General features: G+C 35.9%; 4 protein-coding genes across 4 annotated transcripts; 1 reads left to right on the top strand and 3 right to left on the bottom strand.

The window, feature by feature from the left end:
* The first annotated feature begins 627 nt into the window (after positions 1-627).
* LOC143571008 (uroporphyrinogen-III synthase, chloroplastic-like) lies at positions 628-5,116 on the top strand. The gene is made up of 9 exons (XM_077056523.1): positions 628-825; positions 2,412-2,499; positions 2,617-2,683; positions 3,138-3,256; positions 4,010-4,105; positions 4,309-4,364; positions 4,439-4,524; positions 4,626-4,760; positions 4,846-5,116. The coding sequence occupies exons 1-9, from the start codon at positions 634-636 to the stop codon at positions 4,901-4,903; spliced, it is 897 nt and encodes a 298-aa protein (XP_076912638.1). The 5' UTR covers positions 628-633; the 3' UTR covers positions 4,904-5,116.
* Positions 5,117-5,290: 174 nt separating this feature from the next.
* On the bottom strand, positions 5,291-7,575 carry LOC143571009 (serine carboxypeptidase 1-like). The gene is made up of 8 exons (XM_077056524.1): positions 7,203-7,575; positions 6,986-7,093; positions 6,635-6,906; positions 6,306-6,554; positions 6,065-6,202; positions 5,888-6,018; positions 5,702-5,807; positions 5,291-5,583 (listed from the first exon to the last, which is right to left on the bottom strand). Exons 1-8 carry the CDS (start codon positions 7,573-7,575, stop codon positions 5,431-5,433), a joined length of 1,530 nt encoding a protein of 509 aa, XP_076912639.1. The 3' UTR covers positions 5,291-5,430.
* A 1,096-nt stretch (positions 7,576-8,671) lies between these two features.
* On the bottom strand, positions 8,672-11,450 carry LOC143571006 (serine carboxypeptidase 1-like). Its single transcript, XM_077056521.1, has 8 exons — positions 11,044-11,450; positions 10,868-10,975; positions 10,498-10,769; positions 10,173-10,424; positions 9,942-10,048; positions 9,118-9,204; positions 8,932-9,037; positions 8,672-8,848 (listed from the first exon to the last, which is right to left on the bottom strand). The coding sequence occupies exons 1-8, from the start codon at positions 11,447-11,449 to the stop codon at positions 8,696-8,698; spliced, it is 1,491 nt and encodes a 496-aa protein (XP_076912636.1). The 5' UTR covers position 11,450; the 3' UTR covers positions 8,672-8,695.
* Positions 11,451-12,842: 1,392 nt separating this feature from the next.
* Positions 12,843-15,249, bottom strand: LOC143571007 (serine carboxypeptidase 1-like). Its single transcript, XM_077056522.1, has 8 exons — positions 14,838-15,249; positions 14,641-14,748; positions 14,293-14,564; positions 13,950-14,201; positions 13,467-13,573; positions 13,267-13,353; positions 13,082-13,187; positions 12,843-12,998 (listed from the first exon to the last, which is right to left on the bottom strand). The coding sequence occupies exons 1-8, from the start codon at positions 15,238-15,240 to the stop codon at positions 12,969-12,971; spliced, it is 1,365 nt and encodes a 454-aa protein (XP_076912637.1). The 5' UTR covers positions 15,241-15,249; the 3' UTR covers positions 12,843-12,968.
* Between the last annotated feature and the right edge of the window lie 614 nt (positions 15,250-15,863).

Below are 15,863 nucleotides of genomic sequence, written 5' to 3' on the forward strand. Positions count from 1 at the left end.
CCAGTCCCTCAGCTTTTATGTTTCATCTTTATGACACAAAAAGTAAAGAAAAAGTAATCTTATTAGTTAGTTGCCACACTCAATAAATATGCATACATTTAACCAATCCAACGTATTCCAATGGATGAATCTTTGTGGTTCATAAATAATAATAATTTTAAATCATTCTTTAATAAAATTTAAATTATTGGATAGCACTAGAAGAACACTCAAGGAATTGAATTACACAAATAAATAAGTTTTATTAAACCGAGTAAAAAAACTCTAAATAAAAAAGTTTTACATTTTTGTCGCTGCTTTTGGAATTCTCCTCCAGGTCCGGCTCAACGAATGCAGAGAGCTAAATCGAAATAAAATTTTGAGGCATTTTTATGATAATTGTTAAGAAAAAAAATTGATTACTACAAATTTTGATCTATACTTTAGTAACAACCAAACTTATCACGACACCATTATATTACTTTATAGTTACTTTATCCATTATAATATATCTATATATAATGTTTTTTTTTTTAAACTTAGAGAAGTTAATTAAGTGGAGACTAAAGCCCTAAGGGAAAACACCAAATAACTAAGGTTTGAACAGGTGGTTGGTCTCAAATGTATAACCAGGCAACACCACTACACCGCAATATGCTTTCTCTCTCCACCACCACTCTCTCTCCTCCTCCGCAATCGCCGTCGCACGATCACCGCCGACCATATTTGCTTCAGACATTCAAGCTCCGAGCTTCTTATTCATCATCTTCGGAGAATTCGTCTTCGAATCGGCGAGTTGTTGTTACGAGAGAACGCGGCAAAAACGATAAACTCATCACTGCTCTGGTAAATTTCTGTTTCCTTTTTAATACTCATTTTATTATGCATTTTGTTATATTCTCTATTTCTTAATTTTTTATATACACTGTTGCTGTTATAATTGGCTTACATGTCGATAATTTGGTGTAATTTTTTATTTACTGATGCGTAATTTAGGAGTGTGCACTGTCTATTTGGTTCTAGGCTATTCATGGATAGGCTTTCGTTTAATTGGTTCTGTTAATTCGGTTAGTTTGTCCGTTTCCGGTTCGGCGGTTTTCATGTATTTTGTTGTCATCATTGGCTTACATGTCGATAATTTGGTATAGGTATTTATTTACTGATGCAAAATTTAGGAGTGTGCATGTTTCAGTTCTGTTCGGTTCTGGTTTATTAACAGACAGGTCTTCGGTTAATCGAGTCAATAATTCGGTTAGTTTGTCAGTTTTCGGTTTGGTTTTCATGTATTTTGTTGTTATCATTGGCTTACATGTTGATAATTTGGTGTAGGTATTTATTTACTGATGCAAAATTTAGGAGTGTGCAGGTTTCAGTTCGGTTCGGTTCTGGTTTATTAACAAATAGGTTTTCGGTTAATCGGGTTAATCGAGTCAATAATTCGGTTAGTTTGTCGGTTTTTGGTTCGGTTTTTCATGTATTTTGTTGTTATCATTGGCTTACATCTTGGTTTTGGTTTTGTCTGTTTATGGCTTACTAAAAACCAGAACCAAAACTTAGGATAAAATTTTTGCTTAGAAATACATGTAATAGAGGTATAAAACATGAAATGGAAGTATGTAAGCTTGAATATATGGAAACATGAATGCTATGGTTTGGTTCGGTTAACCGAGGCAACACAAGAAAATGATAACCGATTTTCAGTTAATCGGCTAATTTTGGTTCAATTTCGTTGGTTTTGCAGTTCAGTTTCGGTTATTGCTCACCCAATAAGATTTATCAATTGGAGATTAAGCTCTTTAGTCTTTAAAAATCAATGAATGTAGAGAAATTGACTGGTGATTTATAGTTTCTAGAGGAACAATTTTTTTTTTAAATATCAGCTTCATTTCACTAATCTCAACTCGAGGAAACAAATTACAAAGTTTGCCAATCTCTATAAGCATAATTTAAGTAGCAATTTTAAATGATTTATTAATGTCTTTTTGAATCTCGAGGAGTTGTTTCCTAATGTATTTTAGACATGTACTGAATTACCTAATGCATATTTATCGAATCGTGAGCTGAATCTTTTGTCTGTTTGAACTATGAGGGGTCATTATATATGTAGATTTGGTTTCTTTGTTTTCTATTTATACATAACATTGTCATGTAAATATTGATATTTATGTTAAATTTGTCAAATTCGGAATTTGTTTGTTATTACGATTTTGCTATTTTGGCCGAAGGCTATAGTTTAAAATTTCTTCATCAACTTTTTTTAGTAAGTATTAGTACCAACTGATGATGAACTTGCAATCTTTTGACCTGCTGAACTGTAGAAACATATGTAGGACCAAAGGAGTGTATTATGCATTGAACAATGTGGAATGCCAACGTAGAACCTTAAATCATTTAAAGTTTTTGACATTATATTAGTCATTTGTGTTAAATAGGAAAAACATGGGATTGACAGTTTGGAGCTTCCACTAATTCAGCATACACAGTTACCTGATCTGGAAAAACTTGTTTCCCTATTGAGTGGTAAGTCAATCTTCTTGATTTGAGTTGTTAACTTATTCTTCTTCTACAGTTGATAAATTATGACTCCCATGATTTGCACATTGTTAACTTATCTTTTTATGGTTTTTTGGATGTCAGCAACTAGTTTTGATTGGATCATCATAACTTCACCCGAGGCAGCTCTAGTGTTTCTTCAAGCTTGGAAGTAAGTTGAAAAATCTCTTGTCTACTAAGTATGCATTTTTTTTGTTTATTTGTTTGTATTCTGTGTTGTTGATCTTTTACTTATAAGATCCACGACTTTCGATTAATGTTCTTTTTTTATTATTTATTATTTTTAATATATACTCTGTTCATGGTTTTCCACACTATCCTAGCTTGTATTCAATTTGTTAGTTATTTCAAATTACTGTTAAATATTATAGGGCATAAAGATCACTTTAGTGATATATAATTTATAACCTGTCATAAATATTATGTACTGCATGTTGCTATCTGTGTCAGAAAGTCAAAGATCCTCATCTTTTTCATTTTTAAGGAGGATTTATATTCCAAAAATCACATGTGATATAGGTGTTACTTGGTTATGGTAGTCATCATTTATTGGTTATTACACATGCCATTGAATTGACTTCTTATTATTTCGTATGCAATCTCAGAGCTGCTGGGACCCCAAGTGTCAAGGTAGCTGTAGTTGGAACTGGTACAGCAAGCATGTTTGATGAAGCTGCTTCTTTGTCTAAGCACTTAATTGATATTGCATTTACTCCATCAAAAGGTGTCTATACATTTCTCCAGTTTACATTCAAATTTCAAAAGTATTTATTTAGTATACATCATAGTTATCAAATGCGTTAGGCGCACTCAAGGCGCAGAGGCCTCTCGAGGGCCTAGGCGCAAAAAAAGCGTGGGCATCGAAAAAAAAGTGCACTTAAATAAAAACTTTCAAAAATATTTTGTAATGGAAAGTATCACTTTTTTCAAATTCCAATATATTTCATGCCATAATCCTCTAGCATAAACTACCAAAATCATCTAAAATCCCAAAATAACCAACATATATCATCAAAGCAGACAGTTTATTCAAAAACGAATGATCTGAGCATTTTCAATCAAAAGTTATGACAGCTTATTCAACAACAGTCTAAATTAAATAAAAGTTTAAAAACATGTTAACTTGTTGCATGATGCCAATTAGTAAATAAAACACACTACATTAAACTTTCAGTTATGAAAAGGATGCATCTTCAGTAATTAAAATTAAAAAATATGAGAAATTGAGAATTGATCACAAGCTCGGTTAATCGTGCTCTTTAATTATGTTAACCCAATTAATTTTAGATTTTTAGGTAAGTTTTTTAAATTGGTTAAGTGATAAATCAAAGAAAATCAAGCAGAAAAATAAGCAAGGCCGACTTTTCTCCTAAATTAGCGCCTGTAACTAAGGAAGGCGGTGGTGAACCACCGCTTTGCTAAATCATAGTTATTAACTGTAGAGGAAGATGCTTATCGTTATGTTCTTCATTTGCAGCTACTGGCAAGGTTCTTGCTTTAGAGCTGCCAAAACACGGAAATGAAAAATACACAGTTTTGTATCCTGCGTCTGCAAAAGCTAGTAATGATATAGGTATGTGCTTTGTTTTCATAGGCTTTTGTCTTCATAAGTTATTTAAACATTGTATTGCAAAGTAGTACAAGGGATTGTCATAAATCATTGGTACAAATAGATATGAATTAGCTAGAATAAAAGCTCAATAGAATTGGCCTTTTTTTCTTCATATTTTCTTTTTGAAGTTGTACTAAAAGCTTACCATGGGTTGTTTATTTCAGAGGAAGGCCTTTCTAAACGTGGTTTTATTGTCACAAGACTGAATACATACACAACGGTACATATCTTAAATGCTAGATGGTTTTGAAGTGTACCATTCAACTATAGTTCTGATTTTACAATGTGTTTTAGGAACCTGTCCAACATGTGGATCAAATGATTCTTCAGCAAGCACTCTCTGCTTCTGTAGTTGCAGTTGCATCACCTTCTGCAATTCGGTAATGTGTTTGTTTCATTATCTGATGATATGTTTCTTTGTGTTAAAAAGTTGTATATCAGCTACACAGGTTTTATATTTTGATCTTTTTCTTGCAAACAGTGCTTGGGTCAATCTTTTACCCGAACCAGATAATTGGAGTGGTTCCATTGCATGCATCGGTGAGACAACTGCTTCAGCTGCTAGAAAGTTGGGTTTGAGAAACATATACTACCCATCCAACCCCTCTCTTCAAGGGTAATAATTTATAATTTCTCTCTCATATAATTTTAGGAACCCTACTTGAGCTTCTGTGGAGTTATAATACATTTGTGTTTGGCAGATGGGTTGACAGCGTTCTTGATGCTTTACTTGCCCCTAATCAAATCTTGAAGGCTTAAAACCAATCTTTGGGGCATCTTGTTTTTGAGGTAACATGTTATTATGAGAGCTGATGTTTCTAAACATCTCTAATCGCACCATGAGAAGTAGACAAGTGGCAGAAAGGTTTTGCTCCAATCAATGTTCAGCGAGAAGCATCTTTAGGAAGCATAGTTTTGTAATTGTTTGTAAATTTCCATATTGTAAATCAACATTGTATTTTTCAAATTAACCGTAACAGGCAGTTTTGCTTCTTAGTCTCGTATTGATGTTCTTGTAAAGGAAAAATAATAATAAATGCAACATCATGGAAATTTTTTGTTAATTTTCATATGTATGTTTCTTGTTTAGCTAGTTTGTTACATAAATGGAGAAGATTTCCATTACAAGAATTTGACCTGTTAAAAATCTGCATCTCAGGCAACAAGCTTCTGAACACATATCTTTCCATTGGTACCCTCTTCATCTCATGAACTTGAAGTGCGTTTATATCAAGTCATTATTTATTATATATTGAAGTTTAATTCGTTTATTGTTTGTGTCCAAATTATTCTATTGAAGATGGAGGAAGTTCTCCTTGAAGAAATAATGAGATCATGACTAATGCTCTTTCTGGTTGATAGCTTGGGACTGTATGGCCCGTGCCTCTTACTGTGGTCAGTACCATTGATCCTCTGTAGCCTACTACATATCCTCCAACCTATCAAATTTGTTACATCAGTTTTGGTAATTTTATATTTATATTTATACCATTTGTTTGTGAAACTTTGGTTAGCATTCAATATGGTTGTGGGTTGGAAACTTGGAATACTGTGTACCTCTTTGTTATAGTACCAAGGTCGCCAACCAACCTCTACCGGGATCTTCAACTTGTTTATAGAGTACCTTGAGGATGTTACTGGGACCCGTCCATCAGTGTCTCCACTGTAGATTCATTAAGGATCAATTTTTTGTATATTTTTATGTACACGCATTCATTAGAACTAGTCAGTATTGGGATTCACCCGTATATCCAGACATTTATACCGTCTTCAACTAGTTGATTAATAGTAGGCAAAATGGTTGTTGGGCTGTCTGTCCATCCAAATCCAATAGCACAACACACATTAGGAAAGTGATTAGTCATACACTTTATTACAGTATTACTTCTAACTGTCACGCGAAGCCCTTGTGTTTATAGTGTTGGTATGTAAATTTAGAAATGAGAGATACCTGCAAAATCCCCATAAGGTGTTTCGGGCATGAAGAGCTTCTTGCACGTCTGCTCGATTCAGATTGGTGGATACATATTCATCAGAACAAGGATCAAAAGACTTGACCTAGTAGAAGTACTTCATGCTGTTAAACTCTGATTTATTTACATGATGACTTTTTATATACCCAATTAAATATCATATTTACGTAAATGAATCAGAGACTTACAGATCCTGGGGATCCAGGTTTTTGTGCAGCATGACATAATGGAGCATAAATGTTGTATATATCGATTCCACCATATTCAACGCCTCCTTGGCCCATATACTCTGCACATTTACCCGAGAAATTTCCAGAAACGAAGTCGCAGTACTTGTTGATTCCTGCATTTGTTTCATCAGAGTTTAGGGCATGTGTCCAGTAATAGTCATACATCCCTTCATAAGAGGTAATCTCATCTATCCAAGCATTCCCAATCTGCACTATCAGATAGTGCATTAGTGCTTAGAGTCTCCTGAGTATATGTCATCATATCAATATAGATACTTTCTACTTACTGCAATTCCTTTGAGATTAATAACAGTTTGGTTTGTTTTCTTGTTCTCGGAGAGAATGAGTGAAGCAAGCTGAGGTACATAGTGGCCTGCATAGCTTTCACCTGTAATAAAGAAATCCCGGGTCTTGTATTGAGGGAATCTATTTAACCAGTTGACGAGGAAAGTATAGGAGTCTTTTGCTGTCCGTTTGTCGCCTGTTTTGTAGTCAGAAGATCTGTTTGAATACGAGAACCCAACTCCTGCTGGTGATTCCAAGAATATTACATTAGCTACTGTCAACTCATCATAGTTTAGCCTTCTGTTTTACGCCTGTGCAAACAATAGACTAATGAAATGAAGTTGTGTCATTACCCTTATTCCATGCATAGTCGTTGTGGTAGAGTGTTTTCCCATCACTGTTGACCCGAAAGGGTCCAAGTTCTTCCATGGCTCCATATCCAAAAGATGAGCATCCCGGTCCTGTAGAAGTAATAAAAGTCAATGCTCTTAATTCTATGATCATGGCATCAACTGTACAAGCATTGTTTGAAGTTTGAACACGACCCATTTAACACCTTAATAGCATTACCTCCATTAAGCCACAAGACTAGTGGTTTGGTTGAAAAATTAGTGGGCGATTCAGCAAAATAATAAAACAATGCTCTTCCAGCATCTGGATCAACTGTTATATATCCTGCATAATGCTCAAAGTCCACATCTGGTTGGCCTGGTAGCTTATGAATTCTGTCTGCCTCCATTGATCCTTGTTGAGGTATAGTGTAATATGGAGATAAATTTGAAACATCTTGTTTTGTCCATGATTCTGGATGTGGTGGATTCCCTGATCTTCTCGACTTGATCTGTTTGTTTAAGTTGCTGATCTGGTTAGCCTTTCTTGCAACCGAAAAACCAAGAAGGTAAAGTGAAACGACTATTAACATCAAGTATGACATTCGTGTCATTTTGGTTGTGCATGACTGGTAATTTGGTATCATTTTTACATACGTTTCTGTGTATGTATATCTGCCTACCTATCTATATACACACATGCTATCATAGAGATTCCGTTTAGCTGGCTTGCTCTTGTTTCAATGTCATTTCCTAGGATCATTGTACTGCGCTTTGAAATCTCCACTTTATTTAAATATAGGTCTGGATAAAATTCAGCATTGACGTTTTGCAATATCTGATTGTGAACTTCTCCCAATATCTGATTGTAAATTCCCCCAGACCTCCTCGTGTTTTCACACGTGTACTTGACATTTGACAAAGCCTTATGTTCAACACATTCGGATACTTAACAATTGCTTTAAAGAATATAGAAGTTGACCCGAACCCGTTTCTACCTGCTGATCCGTGTTGGGAATATTTTCAAAATAACAAAAACTCATTGTTTTGGGTTGAGTTTTAGAAACATAGAATTGGTTCACAAAATTTAGGTTAGTCTCATGGAGAGTTGTGGTTGTCAAAAGGTGATGGTTCAAAGGGCTGTAACCTTCCGGTTGGTGGTTACCATTGAACCATTGTGACTCTTCATAAAAGTTGCTATTCGAAAGGGTGTCGTGCATTTTGGTTTCGCATTTCAATTAAATTGGATTGCTTTCTAAATTGTAAATGTTTCACTTTCAGAATAAAGTATTTCATGTGTATATGAAATCAGTAGTCGGATAAAATGGAATTTCTACAAAGAATGAAGATGTTCTTTCCTGTGAAAAACAAAGCTGGATTTTTGTAATTGTTTGTAAATTTTCCATATTATTTTTCTAATTAACTGTAATCAGGTAGTTTTGATTCGATTTATATTCTCGTATTGTAAAGGGAAAATAATAACAAATGTAATCTGAACTTATGTTTCTGCGCACCATGGGAATTTTTTGTTATATTTCATAGCAAGTTACATAATTGAACAATGGTGGGCTCAATGTCAGTCACAAGAATTTGAGCTGTTAAAAAATCTGCATTTCAGGTAATAACACGTTTCGAAACGAACACAAATCTTTCCATTGCTACTCTCTTCATCTCATAAGAACTTGAAGTACAGTTAAATCAAGTCCATTTATTATTTTATTGTTTGTGTCCAGATTATTCTATTGAAGATGGTGGAACTTCCCCTTGAAGAAATGATGAGATCATGACTAATGCTCTTTCTGGTTGGTAGCTTGGGACTTCATGGCCCGCGCCTCTTATTGTGGTCAGTAACATTGATCCTCTATAGCCTACCACATATCCTCCAACCTATCAAATTTGTTACATCAGTTATGCTAGTTTTATTTTCATAATATATGATTTTAACACTTAGGTTAGTATTTGTTGTGTACCTCTTTGTTATTGTACCACGGTCGCCAACCGATCACTACTGGAATCTTCAACTTGTTTACAGAGTACCTTGAGGATGTTACTGGGACCACTCCATCAATGTCCCCGCTGTAGATTCATTATAGATCAATATTATGTTTCTTTTCATGCACATAGATTCTCTAGAACTAGTTTAATATACGATTCACCTGTATATCCAGACAACAATACCGTCTTCAACCAGCTGATTGATAGTAGGCAAAATGGTTGTTGGGCTGTCTGTCCATCCAACACCACTACGCATATATTAGGAAAATTGTTAGTCATCCTTAGGCCTGGCAAACTGGGCAGGTTGGGTTGGTTCGGGTGGTTCTAATCAAAATGAGCTCGCGTCATACGGGCCGTTTTGAAAATGTATCAATCTGGAAGTACCCAACCGAACCGCACCCCCACCTCGGGTTGAAATGAGCTGTTTTAGAAAAAACGTACCCATCCACCTCACACCACCCCCACCACCACTCTTGGGTCAAATTGAGTTGTTTTAAAAAATGTTCCCACCCCACTCCACCCGCCCATCGATGGGTGTGCCGGTGGTGGAGCAGCGACGGTGGTAATTGTGTGGTGGCGACAAGGGAGCTGGTGGTGGATTTGGTGGCACTGGTGTGTCGTGGCAGTGGTGGTGGTGGCAACGATAGTGGCGGTGACAAGTATATGAAAACAAACAATGATCTTGGGTGGTGCTAACTCATTTAAGTTGTAAGTTCAATAATAATTGCCCGTTGAGTAATTTAAGTTAACCCAATTTGACCCTTGATTTGTTTAAGGTGACCCGCTTTGGCCTGTTGACTAATTAAGGCGACCCAAATCAACTCATATACAATTTAGTTTTGCCCAAATTAAGCCATTATTTAAAGTTTTAAACAATGGATCATGATTGCCACCCATAGGCATCCCCTTCATACCTCTAACCATCATGTGAAATGAAGCCCTTGTGTTTATCACGCTAGTATGCAAATTTAGAAAATAGAGGTACCCGCAAGCTGCCCATGAGGTATTTCGAGCATGTAAAGCTTCTTGCACATCTGCTCGGTTCAGATAGGCGTATACATAGTCATCGGAACATGGATCAAAAGACTTGATCTAGTAGGCAGAAGAACATCATGTGAAAATATAATTTATTTTCAAGTAATAAGTGTTGGATACTTAGATGTTAATCATATCTGTATGTATGCATGTATTGTTTATGTAATGATAATTGACTTACAGATCCCGGATATCCAGGTTTTTGTGCATCAGTATGACATAATGGAGCATAGATGTTGTATGGGTCGATTTCACCATATTCATCGTCTCCTTGGCTTTGATACTCTTCACATGTGTCCGAGAAATTTCCAGAAACATAATCACAATACTTGTCGATTCCTGCATGTGTCTCATCAGAGTTTAAGGCATGTGTCCAGTAATAGTCATACATCCCTTCATAAGAAGTAGTGTCATCTATCCAAGCATTCCCAATCTGCACAATCGGATAGTGCATTAGAGTTTACACTCTCTAAAGTGTATGTCATATTAACATAGTTTGCACTTACTGCGATCCCTTTGAGATTAATAATCGTTTGGTTTGTTTTCTTGTTCTCTGCGAGAATGAGAGAAGCAAGCTGAGGTACATAGTGGCCTGCATAGCTTTCACCCGTAATAAAAAAATCTCGGGTTTTGTATTGAGGGAATCTATTTAACCAGTTCACGAGGAACGTATAGGAGTCTTTAGCTGTCCGTTTGTCGCCTGTTGTGTAATCGGAAGATCTGTTTGAGTATGAGAACCCAACTCCAGCCGGTGATTCCAAGAATATTACGTTAGCCACTGTTAAATTCATCACGGTTTAGTTTTTTGCCCTATAATAATCATTAATGCAAACAGAATAGTAATGAAATGAATTTGTGTTATTAGTTTATTATTACCGTTATTCCATGCGTAATCGTTGCGGTAGAGTGTTTTCCCATCACTGTTGACCCGAAAGGGTCCAAGCTCCTCCATGGCTCCATATCCAAAGGATGAGCATCCCGGTCCTGTAAAATAGCCTCATTAATCCTATGTTGTTTTGAGCACGGCCCACATAACACCCTAATAATATTACCTCCATTGAGCCAGAGGACTAGTGGTTTGGTTGAAGAGTTATTCGGTGATTCAGCAAAATAGTAAAACAATGCTCTTCCAGCGTCTGGATCGACTGTTACATATCCTGCATAATGTTCAAAGTCCACTTCTGGTTGGCCTGGAAGCTTATGAATCCTGTCTGCTTCCATTGATCCCTGTTGCGGTATAGTGTAAAATGGAGATAAATTTGTGACATCTTGTTTTGTCCATGATTCTGCGTGTGGTGGATTCCTTGATCTTCTAGATTTTATCAGTTTGTTTAGATTGCTGATCTGGTTATCCTTGCTTGCAACAGAAAAACCGACAAGGTAAAGTGAAACAGCTATTAACATGAAATATGACAATTGGGACATTTTAGTTGTACGTAACTGGTAATATAGTATCATCTTTATATGTGTTTTGTGTGTATGTATGTGTGTCTATCTACTTATATATAGACACAAACACGCATGCCATCATACAGATTCCATTTAGCTGGCTTGCTCTTGTTGCAATGTTATACTAATCTTTGAAATCTCCGCTTTATTTAATTATAAGTCTGGACAAACTTCGGCGTTGACATTTTGCAATACCTGATTGTAAACTTCTCCCCGTCGTCCTCGTGTTTTCACACGTGTACTTGACAAAGGGTTATAACCTCCTTGTTGGTGGTTACCAGTGAACCACTGTGACTCTTCATAAAGGTGCCTATTTGAAGGGTGTCGTGCCTGTAGGTTTTGCATTTTAATCGAATTGGATAGCTTTCTGAATTGTATATGTTTCACTGTCAGATTAAAGTATTTGTTGTGTATAGGAACTTAGTAATCGGATATGGAATTTTCTGCAAAGAATGAAGATGTTCTTTCCTGTGAAAACGAAGTTGGATTTTCGTATCTAATACATTCCAAATGATTTTTTTATATACAGGGGTCGTATTTTTTATATACGAGTAGGATGGAACGTTGTAAGTTGCAACTCTTCGTGAAATAGTACAACAAAAATTGGGACTCTAGCTGTGCTAGTGTCAAGTTGTCATGCATTTGTGTTTGACAGCATTCTTGATGCTTTAATTGTCCACAATTAATAAGTAAACAGCGGACAACTTTTCCTCCATCATTCAACCACTGGTATGAGTCATTCTCCTCATTCTCCATTTTCAGTTTCTGTTTAATACAATATATAATGTTTATAATAATATATTTGAACTTATAATATAAAATAATACTTATATTTAAATATTGTTTAATTAATAGTATATAACTTCAAATCTCTAAAATTCAACCCAGATCCATCATTAACCCCTTATTCCTCCCAACTTTCAACTACTCCATAAAAAAAAAAAGAAAAAAAATAGGAAGTAAGTCGCGTGATCAGCGTGAGGGCCGTCAGGCGCACCCCGTCACGCTTGACGGGGTATGAGTGGGGAGGTGTTCCTTCAAGACCCTTCCATGTTGATGCTGCCACGTCGGACCCTTCACTGATGGCACCGGAACCACATCGGTTAGCCATATAAATTCGTATTAACGTTCTTGTAAAGGAAAAGCTACAATATGCAAACTGAACTTATGTTTCTGCGCAACATGGGAATTTATTGTTATATTTCATATGTATATCAGTATATGTTTATTAATTAGCCAGCAAGTGACATAATTAAGAAATGGAGGGCTCGATCTCCGTTACAAGAATTTGAGCTATTACAATATCTGCATCTCAGGCAACAAGTTTCAGAACTTGGAAGTACAATTAAATCAACATTATTTATAACTTATTGAAGCTTAATAAGTTTTATTATTTGTGTCCAGATTATGCCATTGAAGATGGTGGAAGTTCCCCTTGAAGAAATGATGTGATCATGACTAATGCTCTTTCCGGTTGATAGCTTGGGACTGTATGGCCCGCACCTCGTACTGTGGTCAGTACCATTGATCATCTGTAGCCTACCACATATCCTCCAACCTAAGAAATTTGTTACATCAGGTCTGTTAAATTTATAATCATAGTATATGTTAACGCTTTGGTAATTAGTATTTGCCGTGTACCTCTTGGTTATAGTACCACGGTCGCCAACCAACCTCTACTGGAATCTTCAACTTGTTTATAGAGTACCTTGAGGATGTTATCGGGACCACTCCATCGATGTCCCCACTGTAGATTCGTTAAGATCCAATTTTATATTTCTTTTCGTCTACACAGGTTCATTAGGACTAATTAATATAGGATTTACCTGTATATCCAGACAATAATACCGTCTTCGACTAGTTGATTGATAGTAGGCAAAATGGTTGTTGGGCTGTCTGTCCATCCAACACCACTACACGTATGTTAGAAAAATGATTAGCTAACCCCTTAATTACTACTAACCATCATGTGAAACCCTTGTGTTTATAGTACTAGCTAGTATGTGAATTTAGAAAATAGAGGTACCCGCAATGTGACCATGAGGTATTTCGGGCATGAAGATCTTCTTGCACGTCTGCTCGGTTCAAATAGGTGTCTACATAGTCATCTGAACAAGGATCAAAAGTCTTGACCTAGTATAAGTACACAATCATGTTAAATCAAATTTGAAATATTAAGAAATGGTTGAAATATAATGTTTATTCATCTCTTCTAATATGCTAAAAAAATATAAACAAAATTCATTCATTTGTAGATGCGCAAATCATGCGTAGGCTGTATTTCCTACACATGTGTATGCAAACATTTAAAAATGATAAACAAATATATATTAACAAATTAGTTTAATGAATTTTTATGCGCATAACATAGACATTTATATATGTTAGGAGTAAAAGTTTTATAAAATATTAACCATTGATAGAAACAGTTGAACGATTTAAGTTTGTTCCTTTCGTTCGTGCAATAATTATTTAACTTTTTCGTTATAAATATCGATAAAAGGCTTACGGATCCCTGGGATAGAGGTTTTTGTGCATTGTCATGACATAGTGGAGCATATATGTTGTACAAGTCAATTTCACCAATTTCATTGCCTGCTTGTCTTTGATGCTTCTCACATTTATCCGAGATGTTTCCAGATTCGAAATCACAGTAGTTGGTGATTCCTACATGTATCTCATCAGAGATTAGCGCATGCGTCCATGCATAGTCATATTCCCCTTCGATAGAGGTAGCGTCATCTATCCAAGCATTCCCAATCTACGTAGTGCATTAGTGCTTACAGCCTCGAGAGTGTATGTGGTTATGCCATATCAATACAGGTAGTTTTTAGTTTTTAGTTTTTACTTACTGCAATTCCTTTGAGATTGATAACTGTTTGGTTCGTTTTCTTGTTCTCAGAGAGAATGAGAGAAGCAAGCTGAGGTACATAGTGGCCTGCATAGCTTTCACCCGTAATAAAAAAATCTCGGGTTTTGTATTGTGGGAATCTATTTAACCAGTTCACAAGGAACATATAGGAGTCTTTAGCTGTCCGTTTGTCGCCTGTTGTGTAGTCAGAAGATCTGTTTGAATATGAGAACCCAACTCCAGCCGGTGACTCCAAGAATATTACATTAGCCACTGTTAATTCGTTACACTTTAGCCTTCCCTATATCCATGCAAACAATAGACTAATAAATTGAATTTGTGTTATTACCATTATTCCATGCATAGTCATTGCGGTAGAGCGTTTTCCCGTCACTATTGACCCGAAAGGGTCCAAGTTCTTCCATGGCTCCATATCCAAAGGATGAGCATCCCGGTCCTGTTGAAATAGCCTCATTTAGTTCTATCATCATGCTATGCGTTGTTTGAACACGACCCATTTTATTGCCCTATTACCCTATATATTACCTCCGTTGAGCCAGAGGACTAGTGGATTGGTTGAAGAGTTATTCGGCGATTCAGCAAAATAATAAAACAATGCTCGTCCAGCATCTGGATTGACTGTTACATATCCTGAATAATGCTCAAAGTCCGCTTCTGGTTGACCTGGCAGCTTATCAATCCTGTCGGCCTCCATTGATCCTTGTTGCGGTACAGTATAAACTGGAGATATATTTACGACATCTTGTTGTGTCCATGATTCTGCATGTGGTGTATTCCCTGATCTTCTCGATTTGATCAATTTGTTTAGGATGCTTATCTGGTTATCCTTGCTTGCAACAGAAAAACCGACAAGGTAAAGTGAAACAACTATTAACATTAAATATGGCATTCGGGTCATTATGGTTGTGCGTATCATCTTTATATGCATTAATTTGTGTATGTGTGAGCATCTACCTATCTATATATATACATACGCACGCGCTATAATACACTCGTACAGATAGCATATAGTTGGTTTGTTTTTGTTGCAGTGTCATTTCCTAGGCTCATTTTATTGTCTTTGAAATCTCCACATTATTTAATTTCAAGTCTGCATAAAATTCGGCATTGGCATTTTGTAGTATCTGATTGTAAACTTCCCCCATAATTAGCCACTCGTGTACTTGACAAAAGCCTGATGTTCAACATATGCGGATACTTCAACAACTGCTTAAACAAATGTTGAAGTTGGCCCGCATCATATTCGATCCATCGTCACCTGACTCGATCAGCCCACTTTGCGAAAGTTATTTTCAAGATTCTAAAATAATGTAGGAATACCATAAAAAAAAACCAACACGCTTTTTGCTTATGCTCATAAAAGTCTAACAGTTTTTTTACACATAAAAAGCCAATATACTTTATGTTGCAATTATAAGTTGTTTATACGAACAATAGAATTTAAAGCTCAGTCGGATTTTAAATCATGGGTAATTTTATTGAATCCAGGAATTTTGTATAAACTGCATATTTAAGGTTTTAATTAAATTAGTTCACTTAAGAAATTAAAAC

The sequence above is a fragment of the Bidens hawaiensis genome, unplaced genomic scaffold (assembly GCF_021521415.1).
Source record: "Bidens hawaiensis isolate Kalapana, Puna unplaced genomic scaffold, B.hawaiensis_p1.1 tig00025180_1, whole genome shotgun sequence".
Taxonomy (NCBI): Eukaryota; Viridiplantae; Streptophyta; class Magnoliopsida; order Asterales; family Asteraceae; genus Bidens; species Bidens hawaiensis.